The sequence below is a fragment of the Nicotiana tabacum genome, chromosome 4, assembly GCF_000715075.1.
Source record: "Nicotiana tabacum cultivar K326 chromosome 4, ASM71507v2, whole genome shotgun sequence".
NCBI classification, from domain to species: domain Eukaryota; kingdom Viridiplantae; phylum Streptophyta; class Magnoliopsida; order Solanales; family Solanaceae; genus Nicotiana; species Nicotiana tabacum.
Genome location: NC_134083.1, coordinates 140,038,122 through 140,053,646, shown reverse-complemented (window position 1 = coordinate 140,053,646; position 15,525 = coordinate 140,038,122). Strand labels below are relative to the sequence as shown.

At 35.5% G+C, this 15,525-nt stretch overlaps 1 protein-coding gene across 1 annotated transcript; it reads right to left on the bottom strand.

Moving 5' to 3' along the window:
* Positions 1-883: 883 nt before the first annotated feature.
* Positions 884-2,996, bottom strand: LOC107809516 (uncharacterized). Its single transcript, XM_075251074.1, has 5 exons — positions 2,716-2,996; positions 1,834-2,509; positions 1,549-1,728; positions 1,257-1,288; positions 884-1,214 (listed from the first exon to the last, which is right to left on the bottom strand). The coding sequence occupies exons 1-5, from the start codon at positions 2,994-2,996 to the stop codon at positions 884-886; spliced, it is 1,500 nt and encodes a 499-aa protein (XP_075107175.1).
* Between the last annotated feature and the right edge of the window lie 12,529 nt (positions 2,997-15,525).

Here is a 15,525-nt window from a genome sequence, read left to right as displayed (position 1 = left end):
CCTCACCACCAACCTGGCCTTTAGTCTCTCTATGCTTCCATCAGAATTGTGCTTCACCTTGTATACCCACTTACAAGGTAACACCCTTTTTCCATTTGGTAAGGGAACCACATCCCAAGTGTGATTTTTCTTTAAGGCCTTAATTTCTGAGTTCATGGCTCTTTTCCATCCAGGATGCATAGAGGCCTGAGAAAAACTAGTAGGTTCTAAGATTTCTGAAATAGATTGCATAACATGTTGATTGTGAGATGATAGGACTGCAAAAGAGTAGACACTGGGTTGTGCTGGTTCTGTAAGACAACTTGTAGTTAGGTTGGTAAGATGAATATTATTGCAGATGAAGTCATTCAGATATCTTTGCCATTTTGACTCTCTTGTTGATTTCCTAGGCTGAGGTGGTGTATCAATGTGTGGAGGTGTACTGGTGCTAGGAGAAAACTGGGTGTGAGGTGACTGATCTCTAGGTGAATAATAAATGTGAGGTGAATCAGAGTGAGGTGAATGAGTGCTAGGTGACTGAGTGCTGGGTGAAGAAGAAGTGTGAGGTGAATTGACCCTATTAGGAAGTGGTGAATGAGGTATGATTGGTTCAGGAATAGAAAAAGATTGTGATAGAGGGGAGGTATATGTATTATCTGGAGGTGGAGGAATTGGAAATGTAGGTTCTGAAGGTACATGGGTAGAAGAAAAAGGAAATTTGTCCTCATAAAAATGAATATCTCTGGAAACTACAATTTTCTTTGTGTCTATTTCCATTAACTTGTATCCCTTTTGTCCCAAAGGATAACCCAAAAATACACAAGCCTTAGCTCTAGGGTCAAATTTACTTCTCCCATTTGATAAAATAGACATATAACACAAACATTCAAAACTTTTGAGAGAATCATAAGAGGGTGATTGTTTGAACAAAATGGAAAAAAGGTGTCTTTCCTTTAAGAACCTTAGAAGGAAGTCGATTGATCAAATGAGTAGCAGTTAATAGGCACTCTCCCCAATAGGAAATAGGAACTTTTGATTGGAAAAGTAGAGCTCTTGCAATTTCCAAAAGATGTCCGTATTTCCTCTCAACAATCCCATTTTGTTGAGGGGTGTTTACACAAGATGTTTGGCGCAAAATTCCTTGAGAGGAAAGAAAAGCAGACTGTTGGGTTCCTTTACCTAGCTCAAAGGCATTGTCTGTCCTTAGCTTCTGTATTTTAACACAAACTACCTTTCTACCATAGTCGAAAAATACTTTAGTACATCAAAAGCATTACTCTTGCTGCTTAGAAGAAAGGTCCATGTCCCTCTGCTATAATCATCCACAATAGTTAAAAAATATCTGAAACCATTATAAGTTAGAACCTTATAAGGTCCCCATGTATCAACATAAATTAACTCAAATGCTCTTTTTGATTTGATTTAACTTAAAGGGAAAGAATTTCTAGTTTATTTGGTTTTAGGACAAATATCACAGAAACATTCAAAATTAGAAGGAATAGAAATAAAATTGAGATGTTTCATTGATGAAAAGGGCAAATACCCTAATCTGACATGCCAAAAATTTACATCAGAGATTGTACTTGTAGAAAAGGGAAAAGAAACTGAAACATGACTGAAAACATTCTGCTTTGAAGATGAAACTACATTTTCTTCATATCTATTTCTAGAACTAGCATAATTAGGCTCCAATAGGTATAGTCCCTCTTTTGCTTCACCAAAAACTTGAGCCCTCTTCATTAAAGGGGCCTGTAACATACATTGAGTAGAGTAGAATGAGATAATGCAATGAAATTGCAAACAAAACCTATTGACAGACATTAGATTATATCTGAAAGTAGGAACATACAATACATTTTCCAGAATATAATCAGAATGAATGGAAACTCTTCCTACATGAGTGACTGTTACTTTGAAAGAATTAGGTAGGTTGATGTCTAGAGGAATAGGAAGAGGTGATAAAGATATAAAATCACTTGAGTCAAAACACATATGTTCTGAAGCTCCTAAATCTATGATCCAGGTGCTTGAATTGTAAACTGAAAAACAAGAACCAGAATATTTGATAATTGTACCGGCCACAACATTTGCATTGATTTCTGAGTTTGAGCTTCCTGTATCTGTCACCTTAACTTGCTTAATGAGTTGTACCAACTGTGAGAATTGTTCCTTTGAAAGGTGTTGATTCATAACTTCATTAAAATTGCTGGTCAGATCATCTCCTTGGTCTCCTGAGAAAGCTCCATTACCTCTGATAGGTCCTTGACCTTGTTTTCCATTTATGAATTCAAACCCATCTGGAAACCCTATGATTCTGTAGCAATCTGCTACAGAGTGACCTATTTTCTTGTAGTAGGTACAAGAAATATTAGGGTTGAATTTTCCTTTCCTTGCCTTGGGAATTGATGTCCTTTGTGGTGGATTTTTAGATTTTTGAAAACCATTAGTAGATTTCTGAAACTGCCCAGGAAGTTTCTGCTTCCATTTCTTTGTGAAAAGTTCCCTTGATTTTGGAAATTGTTCTGATTTCCTACCATGAAGGATGAAATATCAGTTGAAATGAGGGGGGTTATCATATACCTCTTCCTGATTCTCATCTTGTAGAATCAAGGAGTAGGCATGGTTGATGTTGGGTAATGGATTCATCATGAGTATGGTTCCCCTAGCTTGACCATAGGCCTCGTTCAAGCGCATTAGAAATTGAATAAGTCTCTGATCCTCTTGTGATTTTTCCACCACTTTCTTACCTTCACAGATACAAGTGCAAGCGCACTTGATATTGTGTTGAGAGAATCCAACCCATCCCATAGACGTTTAAGCTTTGTGAAATAGGTCGCTATGTCACTTGTACCTTGAAGTAAACCAGCTAACTCTTTCTGCAGATGATACAATTTTGCTCCATTAGACTGCCCAAATCTGTGCTCCAGTCCAATCCAGAGTTCTCTTGCAGTTTTGGAGTATATAACACTGTCTCCAATGTCCTTAGACAGTGAGTTCAGCAACCATAATGTTACCATGTCATTGCATCTGCTCTATGGTTGATAATCTTTGGAAGTAATAGCAGGAGCTGGACATGTACCATCGATGAAGCCCAATTTGCTTTTTGCTGAAAGGGCTATCAACACAGATCTCTTCCATCCTTGGTACCCTCTCCCATCAAAGACTGCATAAGCTCACTCCAGGTGCATCTGATGAATGAAGAAAGTAGGGGTGATTAACATCAAGAGTCACTCCATTTCCAGTTGAAGTTTGAGGTGCAGGAATGAGAGGTGTTTCAGGTGCCATGGTGGAATAGAATGAAGAACACAGAAAATGAAAAACAAAGAAAAGTTGAAAAATGAATTCCCTTGGAATCGAGCTACTGCTCTGATACCATGAAAGAATGAAGAAGGGAATTTGCAGAATTTTCTATGTCTTCTTTCATTCATTGTACAGATATTTATATATGTATTTGTTGTAAAAAGAAACTGTAAAATAAAATTACTCTATACAATTGTCTAATTACTATTACCTATGTCTATAATTGTGTAACAAAATTATTCTTTATATTTGTCTAAATTTCATTGCTTGTAAATACAGTTGTGTAACAAAAAATATTCTCTACTATGCTCAACATGTGCTCTTCTCGTGTAGGATCCAACGACTCAGATTAGAAGTTTTTGAATGCTGAGATTCCTCCACGTGTCAAGTCCATTAGTCAATAATAGAGATAACATAGTCTAATTCCAAACAAACCTAAGTCTCTTGTCTGAAGCTGCTGCTTCTTCTTCTTCTTCTTCTTCTTCTTCTTCTTCTTCTTCTTCTTCTTCTTCTTCTTCTTCTTCTTCTTCTTCTTCTTCTTAGGTGACTCCGCCGACTCCATTTCTCTCCGATGAGAAGCCTACTCAACAGGATACTATAACTAGCAGTAAAAGAGGAGCAAGTATGCTTTAGGAATTATAGGTGCCAAATTGCCTTCTTAGGCAACCAAATTTCCTTATCCTTGACTTAGGCAACCAAATTTCCTTATCCTTGATTTTCTCCATAATTTTTCACTCTTATGTTTGAAGAAAGAATGCAAGGACCAAAAGGGGTTTGTTTGTATAAATGAAAGTAAGTTCAACTTGTCATAAAGAACAAATATTACTTTAGTTTTAGGGGTGTGGTGAAGACAAAAAACTGAAAAGAGTAGACCTGCACCAACATAACATAACTTTAAAATAAAATTTATTAAGCAATTGCCATTGTTTAGAAAAACAACGGAAAAAAATGTCAAATTTGTCTATATACTATTCGAAGTTAAATAACTTTGTATTCAGTGTGAACTTGGGCCTAATTTTACCCCGTCGTTATGATCTCGTGTTTTGCCCTAAACCCCTAACGGAACCTAACCTATTGATAATTCAAATTATTGTCAAAAGTTAAAGGATAAATATGAAATTTATTTTCCATTCTAGGGGACATTCCCCCCCCCCCCCCCCCCAAAAAAAAAGCAATAGGGTATATCTGCCTAGATAATCTATGACTTCTCCGTCAGTATTAGGTAGTACCTGTGCACCTAGAGGATTAGGTAATACTACTGATTTTTCACTAATGAGATTGACAGTAGATATACAATTCGACAGTCTAATTCTTCGATATTTTGCAAAAGAGAAATTCCACTTGTGTTCTTTGAGTTCTTTTAACTTTATAATTACCACATATCGATAATCGAAATTCGAAACTATAGGAACATCCTACACTAAGTTGCCTAAAATTAGTGTGAATATCCAATGTTCTCCATCTGCCAATTCGTAAAAATGTCAAATAATTAAAAGGTAGGTAAGCTTCAATTTTCATTTTTCTCTCATAGCTAAATGAGTTTATTTTTGCTATGTGTATGTATTTATACATTCCAGGAAAATAAGCAAAACCTATAGTAAATCTAGCAAGGGAAAATGCATATAAATTAGGCGTATTTTTAATTGAAATGTTCAAGTGATCCTTTGAACGTTCAAACCATTACAGCTGGGAAAGTTTAAAATATTAATAGTACGTCTTGTTGGAAAAAGTATTGGATGATTACGGAGAATAAAAGATTTAGCTTGACGCGTGTCAAGGACACTGTCTTTGAGGATATTTCGCCTACACCATAATGAATAAAATTAGGCATATCCCCCAGGATTCAACAAATTTTTCTAGTATAAACTAGGAGCAAAAACATAAAAAAATTGAATAAAAGAAACCTCAACACAAAAGAAAGAATAAGAAAAGCTTTTACTTTTTGTCACACTTTTTTCCACCCATCAAAATGATCACAAAGGAATATTTATATATAGTCCAAAACTAATGTAAGGCCCCGTAAAATTTTTCTAAAAATTCGGGTTCCGTGATGCCAAAGTAGGCGTAGAGATTAATAATAGTAGTTCGGACTTTTTGGGTTGAACAATGCACTGAAAAGTAAAGGAAAATTTTTGGCAGAACAACGCGTTTCTGCGGTCCATTATGCAACCGCAGAATCACTCTGCGGGCCGCATAAGTGAGGCAGGAGAGAGTCAGTCTGGAAACAATTATGCGGTCGACTATGTGACCGCATAATTATTCTGCGGTGCATTATGTGACCGTAGAATAGTTATGCCGGTCGCATAGTGACCGCAGATACAGATAGATTTTTGGTCGTTTTGGTCATCAATTATGTGACCGATATGCGATCCGCATATTGATTATGCGATCGCAGAACCTGTTCCGGAACTTCATTTTTGGGAGTTTTAAACACGACCCTATTTCGTTAAAACAGACCCCATGGACCACTTTGAGCATATTTTCTAATATTTTTAGAGTGAGAGAGAGAGGGTCCTAGAGGGAAAAGTGATCTTCATCAAATTGTTCTTCAATTCTCACTCTTAATTTTAAAATGTAACTAGAATGGGCCATTAGTAAGGTAATTAATGGGGATGAGAGTGCTTACTTTGCATGCATGTATCTTTGTAGTATGTGGGAAGATTGTGAGCTAATAATAGTAGATAGTGTATCGGGAAGTGATGGAATCTTCCACAAAAGAACATTAAAACATTGATGAACACCTAGTGTTTGGCAGTATGCTCAAATGAGCCAAAACCATATTCATCTTCCTAATTTTTGTTCAATTTTGTTATATTGCTAAAATAGATTGAAGTTGCTAATAGTCCAGAACATCTTAGAGTTTTAAGAGGCTCAATTGAGGTATATTGGCTAAACCCCCCTTCTTCTTAGAATCGAATCCCACGACGTTTATGTAATTGTAGTAAGTCCTTGATCATTATTGAATTGGCTTTTCCTAATGTGGTTATGTTGAAGGATATTTGTTCAATGTGTATGCTAAATGCTTCATCATGTCATCTTGCCATTTGAGAATATGTTCAAAATGTGGAATATGTGTTAAGAATGTTAAGACTTCATGTCAAGATTGAAATAAAGGTTGTTTTGCCAAATTGTATGAAAGGCCCCTATGTGCCTGAGATTTCCCAAATTGCTCATATGTGAATTAATGTCTTGAATGGGAAGCCCTATTGATGACGATAATGATAATGATATTTGAGGGTGGAAAAGGGAACTGGAACTATGAAATACGGCCAAGTGCCAAGAATAACTTTGTAATCGTAATCACTAGTGCCAATGAATTAAAAGTATATGAAAGAAGTTCGATGTGAGATGTTTGACTGAAGAAGGTAATGTCTCAAATGAGATGGCCTAGCCGATCGGGCCGAGATCGTACTCCGTGTAAGAATACAGTGGTATTGTGAACGAAATTATGGTAATGTCTCAAATGAGATGGCCTAGCCGATTGGACCGTGATCGGACACTATGTCGCACACATGTGGCACTGTGCTGAAAATTATAATAAAATTATGGTAATGTCTCAAATGAGATGGCCTAGCCGATCGGGCTGAGATCAGACTCCGTGTAAGAATACAGAGGTATTGTGAATTGAGAAATATCGGTACTAAAGACCACCCAACCTAATAATATGGAGACTGACTTGAAGACGTATATGATCCTTAACTTGTTGTTTTACTATTATTTGAAGCCTTATTGAATTCTTGATTGTCCCTCTTGTATTATTATTCATTCTACTGAGTTGGTGTTTAGCTATACATACTAGTGCTATTCGACGGTACTAACGTCCTTTTTGCCGGGGGTGCTACATCTTTAAATGGATGCAGGTGGTTACATAACAGACAGTGCGGATCTCAGATAGTGATGCATTCTCTTCTCAGCGGACTCGGTGAGCCCCATTTCATTCCGGGGTCATGTATTGTACCTTTTGTTTATATCATGGTCACTTTTTGAGGTATAGCCGTGGCCTTATTGCCGGTACCGTATTTACTCTCTTTTGTATCTTTAGAGGCTCCGTAGACACTATGTGGGTTGTACATGGGTGTTGGGAATGTTAAACAAGTTATGTTGTGTTTGATCACTTGTTCCACTTGAACTATAAGAAATGTGTATTTTGAGACTTAAAGGCACAATGACTAATAAAATAATTTAGGATTGTATGAATGAGATTCCTACTGTATAATTAATGAAATCACGCCTTTTCTTGATCATGGGTCAATTGGGTAGAAAGTATCTAACATGCTTGCTCGGCCGGATTCACTCGGTTGAGCGCCGGTCGCGCTTCCCGGGGATGGGGCGTGACAACTAATATGGACATCTGATAAAATTTGAAGTCATTAAGGCTAAATGTAATAGACGTTAAGAAGCTATATAGCCATTAAGATTTAGGCTACTGATCACGCCAGCTCTAGTCCTAAAAAGGATAAGCGGTCGCTGCATTTATAATCCGGTCTAAGAGTCCGGAGTCGAATCCCACAGAAAACTAAGATTTAACTACAACTGTTCACTATTACCAAGACGACAAGCTTGAACAATTCCTAAGTTATTAATATTAAGATTCTTATGTCTAACTAATTAACTAACAAATTAAAATAATAAATTAACAACTAAAGATACTAAGGGTTGGAGACAAGATTAAGGAGGTCTAGAGTTATGATTTCTTCAATTGTCGGAATCCTTCCCGCTACGTCTCCTATAATTTCGCCTAATTATTCTCTACTGATCATGAGCACTTCAGGTGTCGTAATTCTCTCCCAAGTAACTACAATAATTTACTAGGCATATTCTCCCAAACTACGTTAGCTGGCACAATCTTACCGCTCACTATGACCACATCAAAGCTTTGTTATTCCTAAACCCACCTTTTAACCCGTCGTATTGATTCCTCATATAAGTTAGGAGTGACTTTGTTCAACAACTACCTAAATATGTACCCTTTACCAAGCAATACATAATAAATAGGCACAATCTATTGATGGCCATTCAATCAACAGAAATAAGCACGTAGTTGAACAAGTAAAGAAATTCAAAGGCTAAATTATATTTAAACTTAATAAGAATTCATCCTCCAAAAGATTCCATCAAAACCCTAAATAATAAATTATCTCATAGTAGTATGTGATAATATAATACTAAAATTCATAACCAACAATAGAAAACACGAAGAAGAAAGGAAAAACTCATGGTTGAATCTTCCTCTTGCTGCTAGTGTATTCTCTCCTCCAAAGGTGTTGTGTAACCCTAAAGTAGTGTCTCCTCCTCCAAAGTTATGTTTTAGGATGTATTTATATGACCTAGGTAGGGTGGAGGGCCGTTCAATACAACCCAATCTCGGATAGAAAAGCTGGAATCCGCGTCTGCCTTCGCGCGCCCATGGACGCGGACTCAGCTTTGAAATTTTTCAGTTCGCAAAGTGATCCGTGCCTTCGCTTCACTTCTCTATTTTGTGCCTTCAGTTTTCTCCTTTTTCGCGCCCGTTTTCTTGCCACGCACGAGATTGGACGAGCTCCCAATTCTTTCCATCTCTTCCTTTTTGTGTCAAATTGTCATATTTTGATCATTTAGCATCCAAACTCGTTCCTACACATAATAAACACATAATGAGCATATTTCACTTCAAAAATCATGTAATCTCCTGCGACTCACACAAGAATTAATATGCAAATATACTCAAAAATATGTATTTTTCATCATTTATCACCACCCCACACTTAAACTCTTGTTCGTCCTCGAGCAACTTGAAATTAAGCACATCGACAAGAAATACATTTCAAAACATACTCAAGCATCACACCAATGACAATTGTTTATATCAATGCTTAGAACCCGACATAAGGACTCTTCATACTTTCCTCATTTTTAGACCAATTTCAAGACTATTTAAAATATTTGTGTGACTCTTCTAACATCCTAGTCTCAAAAATTGACTCTACTACATTCCTCTTTATGACTCGCTTCTTGTGCAAACTAAAGATACGAGTTCCTTACCAATCCATTGTAAAGCATGTGCCCTCACCAACAAAACAAAGAGAGTAATCAGTTCGCACACTCAAATATGAATTCAAATATAATTTAACGACTCACAGAATGAAAGAATTCACTCACTCTCGCAAAGAAACTCATGTGCCCTCAAAGCTCATACCATAGGCTTGCCCGTAATTTAAGTCTCTACTAATTTAAACTCGCAAAGTCTAGGATCAATTTAGTCTTCATGGGTTATAATGTATGCTAATGGACGGGTAGGATATATATGGGTAATAGTGACTAACCCTCCTAAATACTTTTAATACAATACACTTTAACTTTTAAGCACATCCTCTTCATGATCACTCAACATATTACTACGACACCGTAAATAACGTAGCCCATTGACTTTAAGCACATCAACATAAGCACTAGCACATATCAAAGTGAATAAGAGGGATTTTTTTTTTGGGTTCAAAATCTTTTCAACATCCTTCATAAATTGGTATTTCCAGCTAGTAGCTCTCTCCATTCATACATGCACCTTTTGGCCTTTCTATGGTTTTACTAAAAAACTACCCAATCTCTTTTCATTCACTTCTAGTGACTTAATTACTTTCGGAGGTAAAGGTTCAACAGGATTTAATAAGAACACAAGGTATCCGTCTTGTAATGTGGGTACCAAAGAAAAGGCTTACAGGCTCAAACGGGCTAACAAAGGATAATATTTATCACTGGTAGGCAAATAGACTGAAGGGTCAATCAAAGAAACGCCTATATCATTTCCTAAACTCACAAGACTTAATTATTTCGCTTCGAGTCACATACGGGGAAAGTTCTAGACTAACAAGGGATGACACAGAGTACAACCAAAATCTCACCTCACACAATGCACATGACTTATTCAGGACGGCTCAGACCCGACTCTCAAGTTAAAGCAACTAGCACAGTCATAATATAATTCAATCACATAGGATATACATAATAGGAGTCAAAAGATGAGCCCAAGTGTCAAAATAAGTCACATATACTCTCAAGGCATATAGTCACAAGACTCAAGAAGAAAGTACTCAGCACAAATACTCCAGCTCTAAGCCCAAACATAAAACATGTCAAAAAGCATAGATACTCAAGTTCTTCCCATTCCATTATCAGTTCAAAAAGAAAAAAAAATAATGGACTTTTTTTTTGTATTTTTCTTTGGACTTTAAACCCTCAAAAAAACTGTCTAGGAGGTCCATCGTCGGGAAAAGTCCAAAACTTTTTGAGAATTCTACCTACAAGAAAAAACAAACTGCTACCCAGTTCAAAGAGTCATCCCTTGAAAAAGAACCGTGGCCATAAGAAAAACCAAGAGATATTATTTCTACCTATTTTTTATTTATTTATTTGGTTTTTGATTTTTTCAATACAAATAAAATAATACAACTAAAATAGCATAGAAAATCACCCAAACAGTCTCTTCACCCCACACTTAAAATTTTGTATTATCCCCAATGTACACCCATAAATACAATAGGGTAAAAGAAACTCCCTGGTAGGCCAAAGGCCAAAGCATTAACAGCTTATGGGGTACTCAGACTTCTCCCAGACTTGGTTCTTTGTGCGGGCACCCCACACTTAGTTCTAACCATCTCACTTGCTTTTGCTTTCTTCTAATGGCTTTGCTTCCCATGCTCTAGAAAATAAAAAATAACACTACAAAAATAATACAATAAAATAATAATAAAAAAGAATTAAAAATAAAAGAAAGCATTAAAGCTGGGTTGCCTCCCAACAAGCACTTGATTTAACGTCGCGGCACGACGCGAATCACTTTTTGATTTTACTTTGAGCATATGAATTGAACCCCAAGTTTTGCTTCAAGTTTATGATTATGCTCCTGGGGCGGTGCAAATTCTTGCGAGCCAAAAATTAAACAAATTCTCATGAACTTTTTGGCTCTCGATCGAGGAGTGTCACCTTGCCTAGACGGCCTTAAAAATGTTTCATAGATCTACATGGGAATCTTCGTCAGATCGATCATGTAGTTACAACCAATCAAGCAGAGATCGATTGGCCTACTAGAGAGCTGACATTAGAAGACTGACACCCACAACACCAACAAAGCTGGACGACATACGATCAAAACAGTTCCTTGAGTTTGTCCATCGAGTCAGTAGCACGCTTGCGTTTTTGCTTTATTTGCAGGATTTCACTATTGGGTAGGTAAAATCTTTAGTCGGACATCCCCTGAAACTTTAGGTCAAACCCATTTTTGGATCACGTTTTTCGGGGTTAATATGACCTTCTTTCCTATGCATTTCTTAGGGCTTTCAGGTATGCCATGTCGCATTCCAGATTATCCAGATGCTTACGCTAGATGGAATGTCCTTAGCAGTTTTGGCTCTTATATATCAAATTTCAAAATATAAGGCTCGTTTAGCTCTTCCCTTGACTCATTTTTATGCTCATACGGATCAATTTTCATTTCACCATTCGAACATAATGTAGAGAAGTGTTTGGAATGAGGTCCAACACGCTCAAATACATGAACTTCAAGATTTTCGACATCCTCAACACCAATCACACTAGAGTCAACTAAATTTGTATCCTCAATGTCCTTGGTTGACTCTAGTATTACTTTTTCAACATCGACATCCTCAAATTCTAGTTGGATAGATTGTTGGTGTTCTACTTTGGACCCCTCCATTGGCACCTCAATTTCTATCTCTAATACACACTGCTCCTGACTATTGTCCATAATATTAACATGTTGAGCATTAAAAGCTTCAACTAGTTAACTCACTTGTGCCTCCAAGTTACGAATAGTTGCATCTTGCCTTTGTATCCGCAGATATGTCTCATTATTATTTTTCACAAGGCACCTTAGCATATCCTTGATATCTTTCAGGTTATCATCCCCGGGTTCTTTGTTCCTGTTAACCTCACAAGAAAAAGTAAAACCATCATAGTAAGGGGTTGGAGGAGGATGAAAAATATAAGCACAACCATGAAAGTGACCCTCTTGACCACCACACATATCACACATATTCCACACATAAGATTGCGTTGGTGTACATAACTCGCTCTCGGGAATATTTTGATAATTTTTTTATGGGTGATTTTCTCCACAATATGCATAAGGAAGATCAAAAGTAGAAGTACCAACATTAAAACTCTCATAATTCCAAGATGCCATGTTTCTCAAATCAACAAGTAAAGCAAAAATAAAAATAAATCAAATACTAGAAAATAAAATAAAAGTTCAAACTTGAAACCTAGCAATATGTACACCTACAACTACATCGTTAGTTCTCCGGCAACGGCGCCAAAATTTGATCATGTCCAACACTAGTCCTAAAAAGGATAAGCGGTCGCTGCAAATATAATCCGGTCTAAGAGTTTGGAGTCGAATCCTATAGAGAACTAAGGTTTAGCTACAACTATTCACTATTACCAAGACGACAAGCTTGAACAATTCCTAAGTTATAAATATTAAGATTCTTATGTCTAACTAATTAACTAACAAATTAAAATAGTAAATTAACAACTAAAGATACTAATGGTTGGAGACAAGATTAAGGAGGTCTAGAGTTGTAATTTTTCAATTGTCGGAATCCTCCCTGCTACGTCTCCTATAATTTCGCTTAATTATTCTCTACTGATCATGAGCACTTCAGATGTCATAATTTATCCCGAGCAACTACAATAATTTACTAGGCATATTCTCCCGAACTACGCTAGTTGGCACAATCTTACTGCTCATTATGAGTCTATGACTACGTCAAGGCTTTGTTATTCCTAAACCCACTTTTAAATATGTCGTATTGATTCCTCATATAAGTTAGGAGTGACGTTGTTCAACAACTACCTAAATATGTACCCTTTCCCAAGCAATACATAATAAATAGGCACAGTCTATTGATGGCTATTCAATCAACAGAAATAAGCACGTAGTTGAGCAAGTAAAGAAATTCAAAGGCTAAATTATATTTAAACTTAACAAGAATTCATCCTCTAAAAGATTCCATCAAAACCCTACATAATAAATTAGCTACTCATAGTAGTATGTGAAAATATAATACTAAAATTCATAACCAACAATAGAAAATACGAAGAAGAAAGAAAAAACTCATGGTTGAATCTTCCTCTTGCTGCTAGTGTATTCTTGCCTCCAAAGGTGTTGTGTAACCCTAAAGTAGTGTCTCCTTCTCCAAAGTAACGTTTTAGGATGTATTTGTATGACCTAGGTAGGGTGGAGGGCCGTCCAATACAATCCAACCTCGGATAGGAAAGCTGAAATCTACGTCTGCCTTCGTGCGCCCATGAACGCGGACTCAGCTTTTGCAATTTTCTAGTTCGCGAAGCGATCCATGCCTTCGCTTCACTTTGCTGTTTTGTGCCTTCAGTTTTCTCCTTTTTCACGTCCGTTTTCGTGCCACGCACGAGATTGGACGAGCTCCCAATTCTTTCCATCTCTTCCTTTTTGTGTCAAATTGTCATATTTTGATAATTTAGCATCCAAACTCGTTCCTATACATAAGAAACATACAATGAGCATATTTCACTTCAAAAACCATATAATCTCCCGCAACTCACATAAGAATTAATATGCAAATATACTAAAAAATATACATTTTTCATCATTTATCAGCTACTCAATATGTCAAACGATTATAACCAAAAGTAACGTTCAAATCTCTTATTACAGCATTCAATAGCCAAATTTATTTTGTCCCAATTGAATTCAAAATTAAACTAATTTTCAGTTACTATAATAAAGGCTCATTAACATAATATCAAAAGAATGAACGTAGACATTAGTTTGAATATTTATTTTTGAGTTATCAAATTATTTTTCTAACACATCTGACCCCATTGCTTGTGAAATTCAAAAATTTATTAGAATTATTAACTGTTTCATCATTTAATTTACTTATATATTATGTTAAAACTTTTATATTATTACTTCATATTTGACGGTAATATAATTCTAAAATTAATTTAAATATAACATATTTTTTTACATAAAAGAACTAAATATACACATTTGAAGAAATTGAAGCTTAAATATATTAAATCATATATAGAAAAGATCAACATAATTTATCAAATAAAATATGGACCAAAAAGTGCTGTCATCTCTAAATTATTAATTGGAAATGAGCGGAGAATTCCATATCATTCCCGACCTGAGGAAGGCTGACGTATGCAACTGTACTAAAAGCACGAAAACCCTTAGCGAAATATCATTCGTCTTTTTTACCCTTTCAAAATAGATTTCGCACTAGGCAAACTAGTAATTTAGTTCTTTTTCTAATATTTAAGTGTTTGAAATCAACTAAAATATTGACTACTAAATATTTTCCTATTTTAACTTGTACGAGTCCTAATTTGCACATACATGGTATCTTTAATTTATAAAAGCTTTATTATTATTTCCTTACATTAATTAATTAATTAATACTTCTAAGTTTTATACAAGAAAATTAATTAATTTTTACGGAAGTCAAATCTCCTACTCCTAATAGTTGTCTAACGAAGTATAATCAAGTTATGTAAAGAAAATATATTTATAAGGGACTCATTAATTAATTAATACTTTTTCTAAGTTTTATATGAGGAAATTAATTGGTTTTTACGAATGAATCCCATTATGCTACCTCATAACAATAATTACATAATGTTAAAGAGGCACGTAAATATTATAAATAATATATTTGAATTATAAAATAAAAATTTAAAAAGTACAAGTCATTGAAAATAATTAATAATATATCTCGACTCTCATGAGTGACGATTGAAAAATTTATAATTATTCAAGTTCTTTACTTCTATGTTATTCAAGTAGGGTTACATTTATAACCAGTGCCTATTAAAAGAAGGCAATAATTGAGTTTAATTTATATAGATGTTAAGCCATCAAAATATACATGTCAAAAGGAAGGTCCTAAAATTTCCTCAGTTTCTGCTACGTGCTTTTGGTCTATTAGCAACCAAAAAGAAAAATAAAGAAGATTGCTATATAATAAACTAAATGTTGCTGCAAGCAAATTCATGTGTATTAAACCAGTATTTTCTTATCGCAGTTCACACTTACTATGCAACAAATCATACCAAAAACCATTCATGAACACACATATACCTTGATAATATTTCATATACATTTAAAAGTTAGAAGGAACTATGCTATTTAAGAAATGAGATTTAATTCACCTTCTGCATAGTGATGTATCTATAATTCAAAACAAAGAGTACAATAAAAAT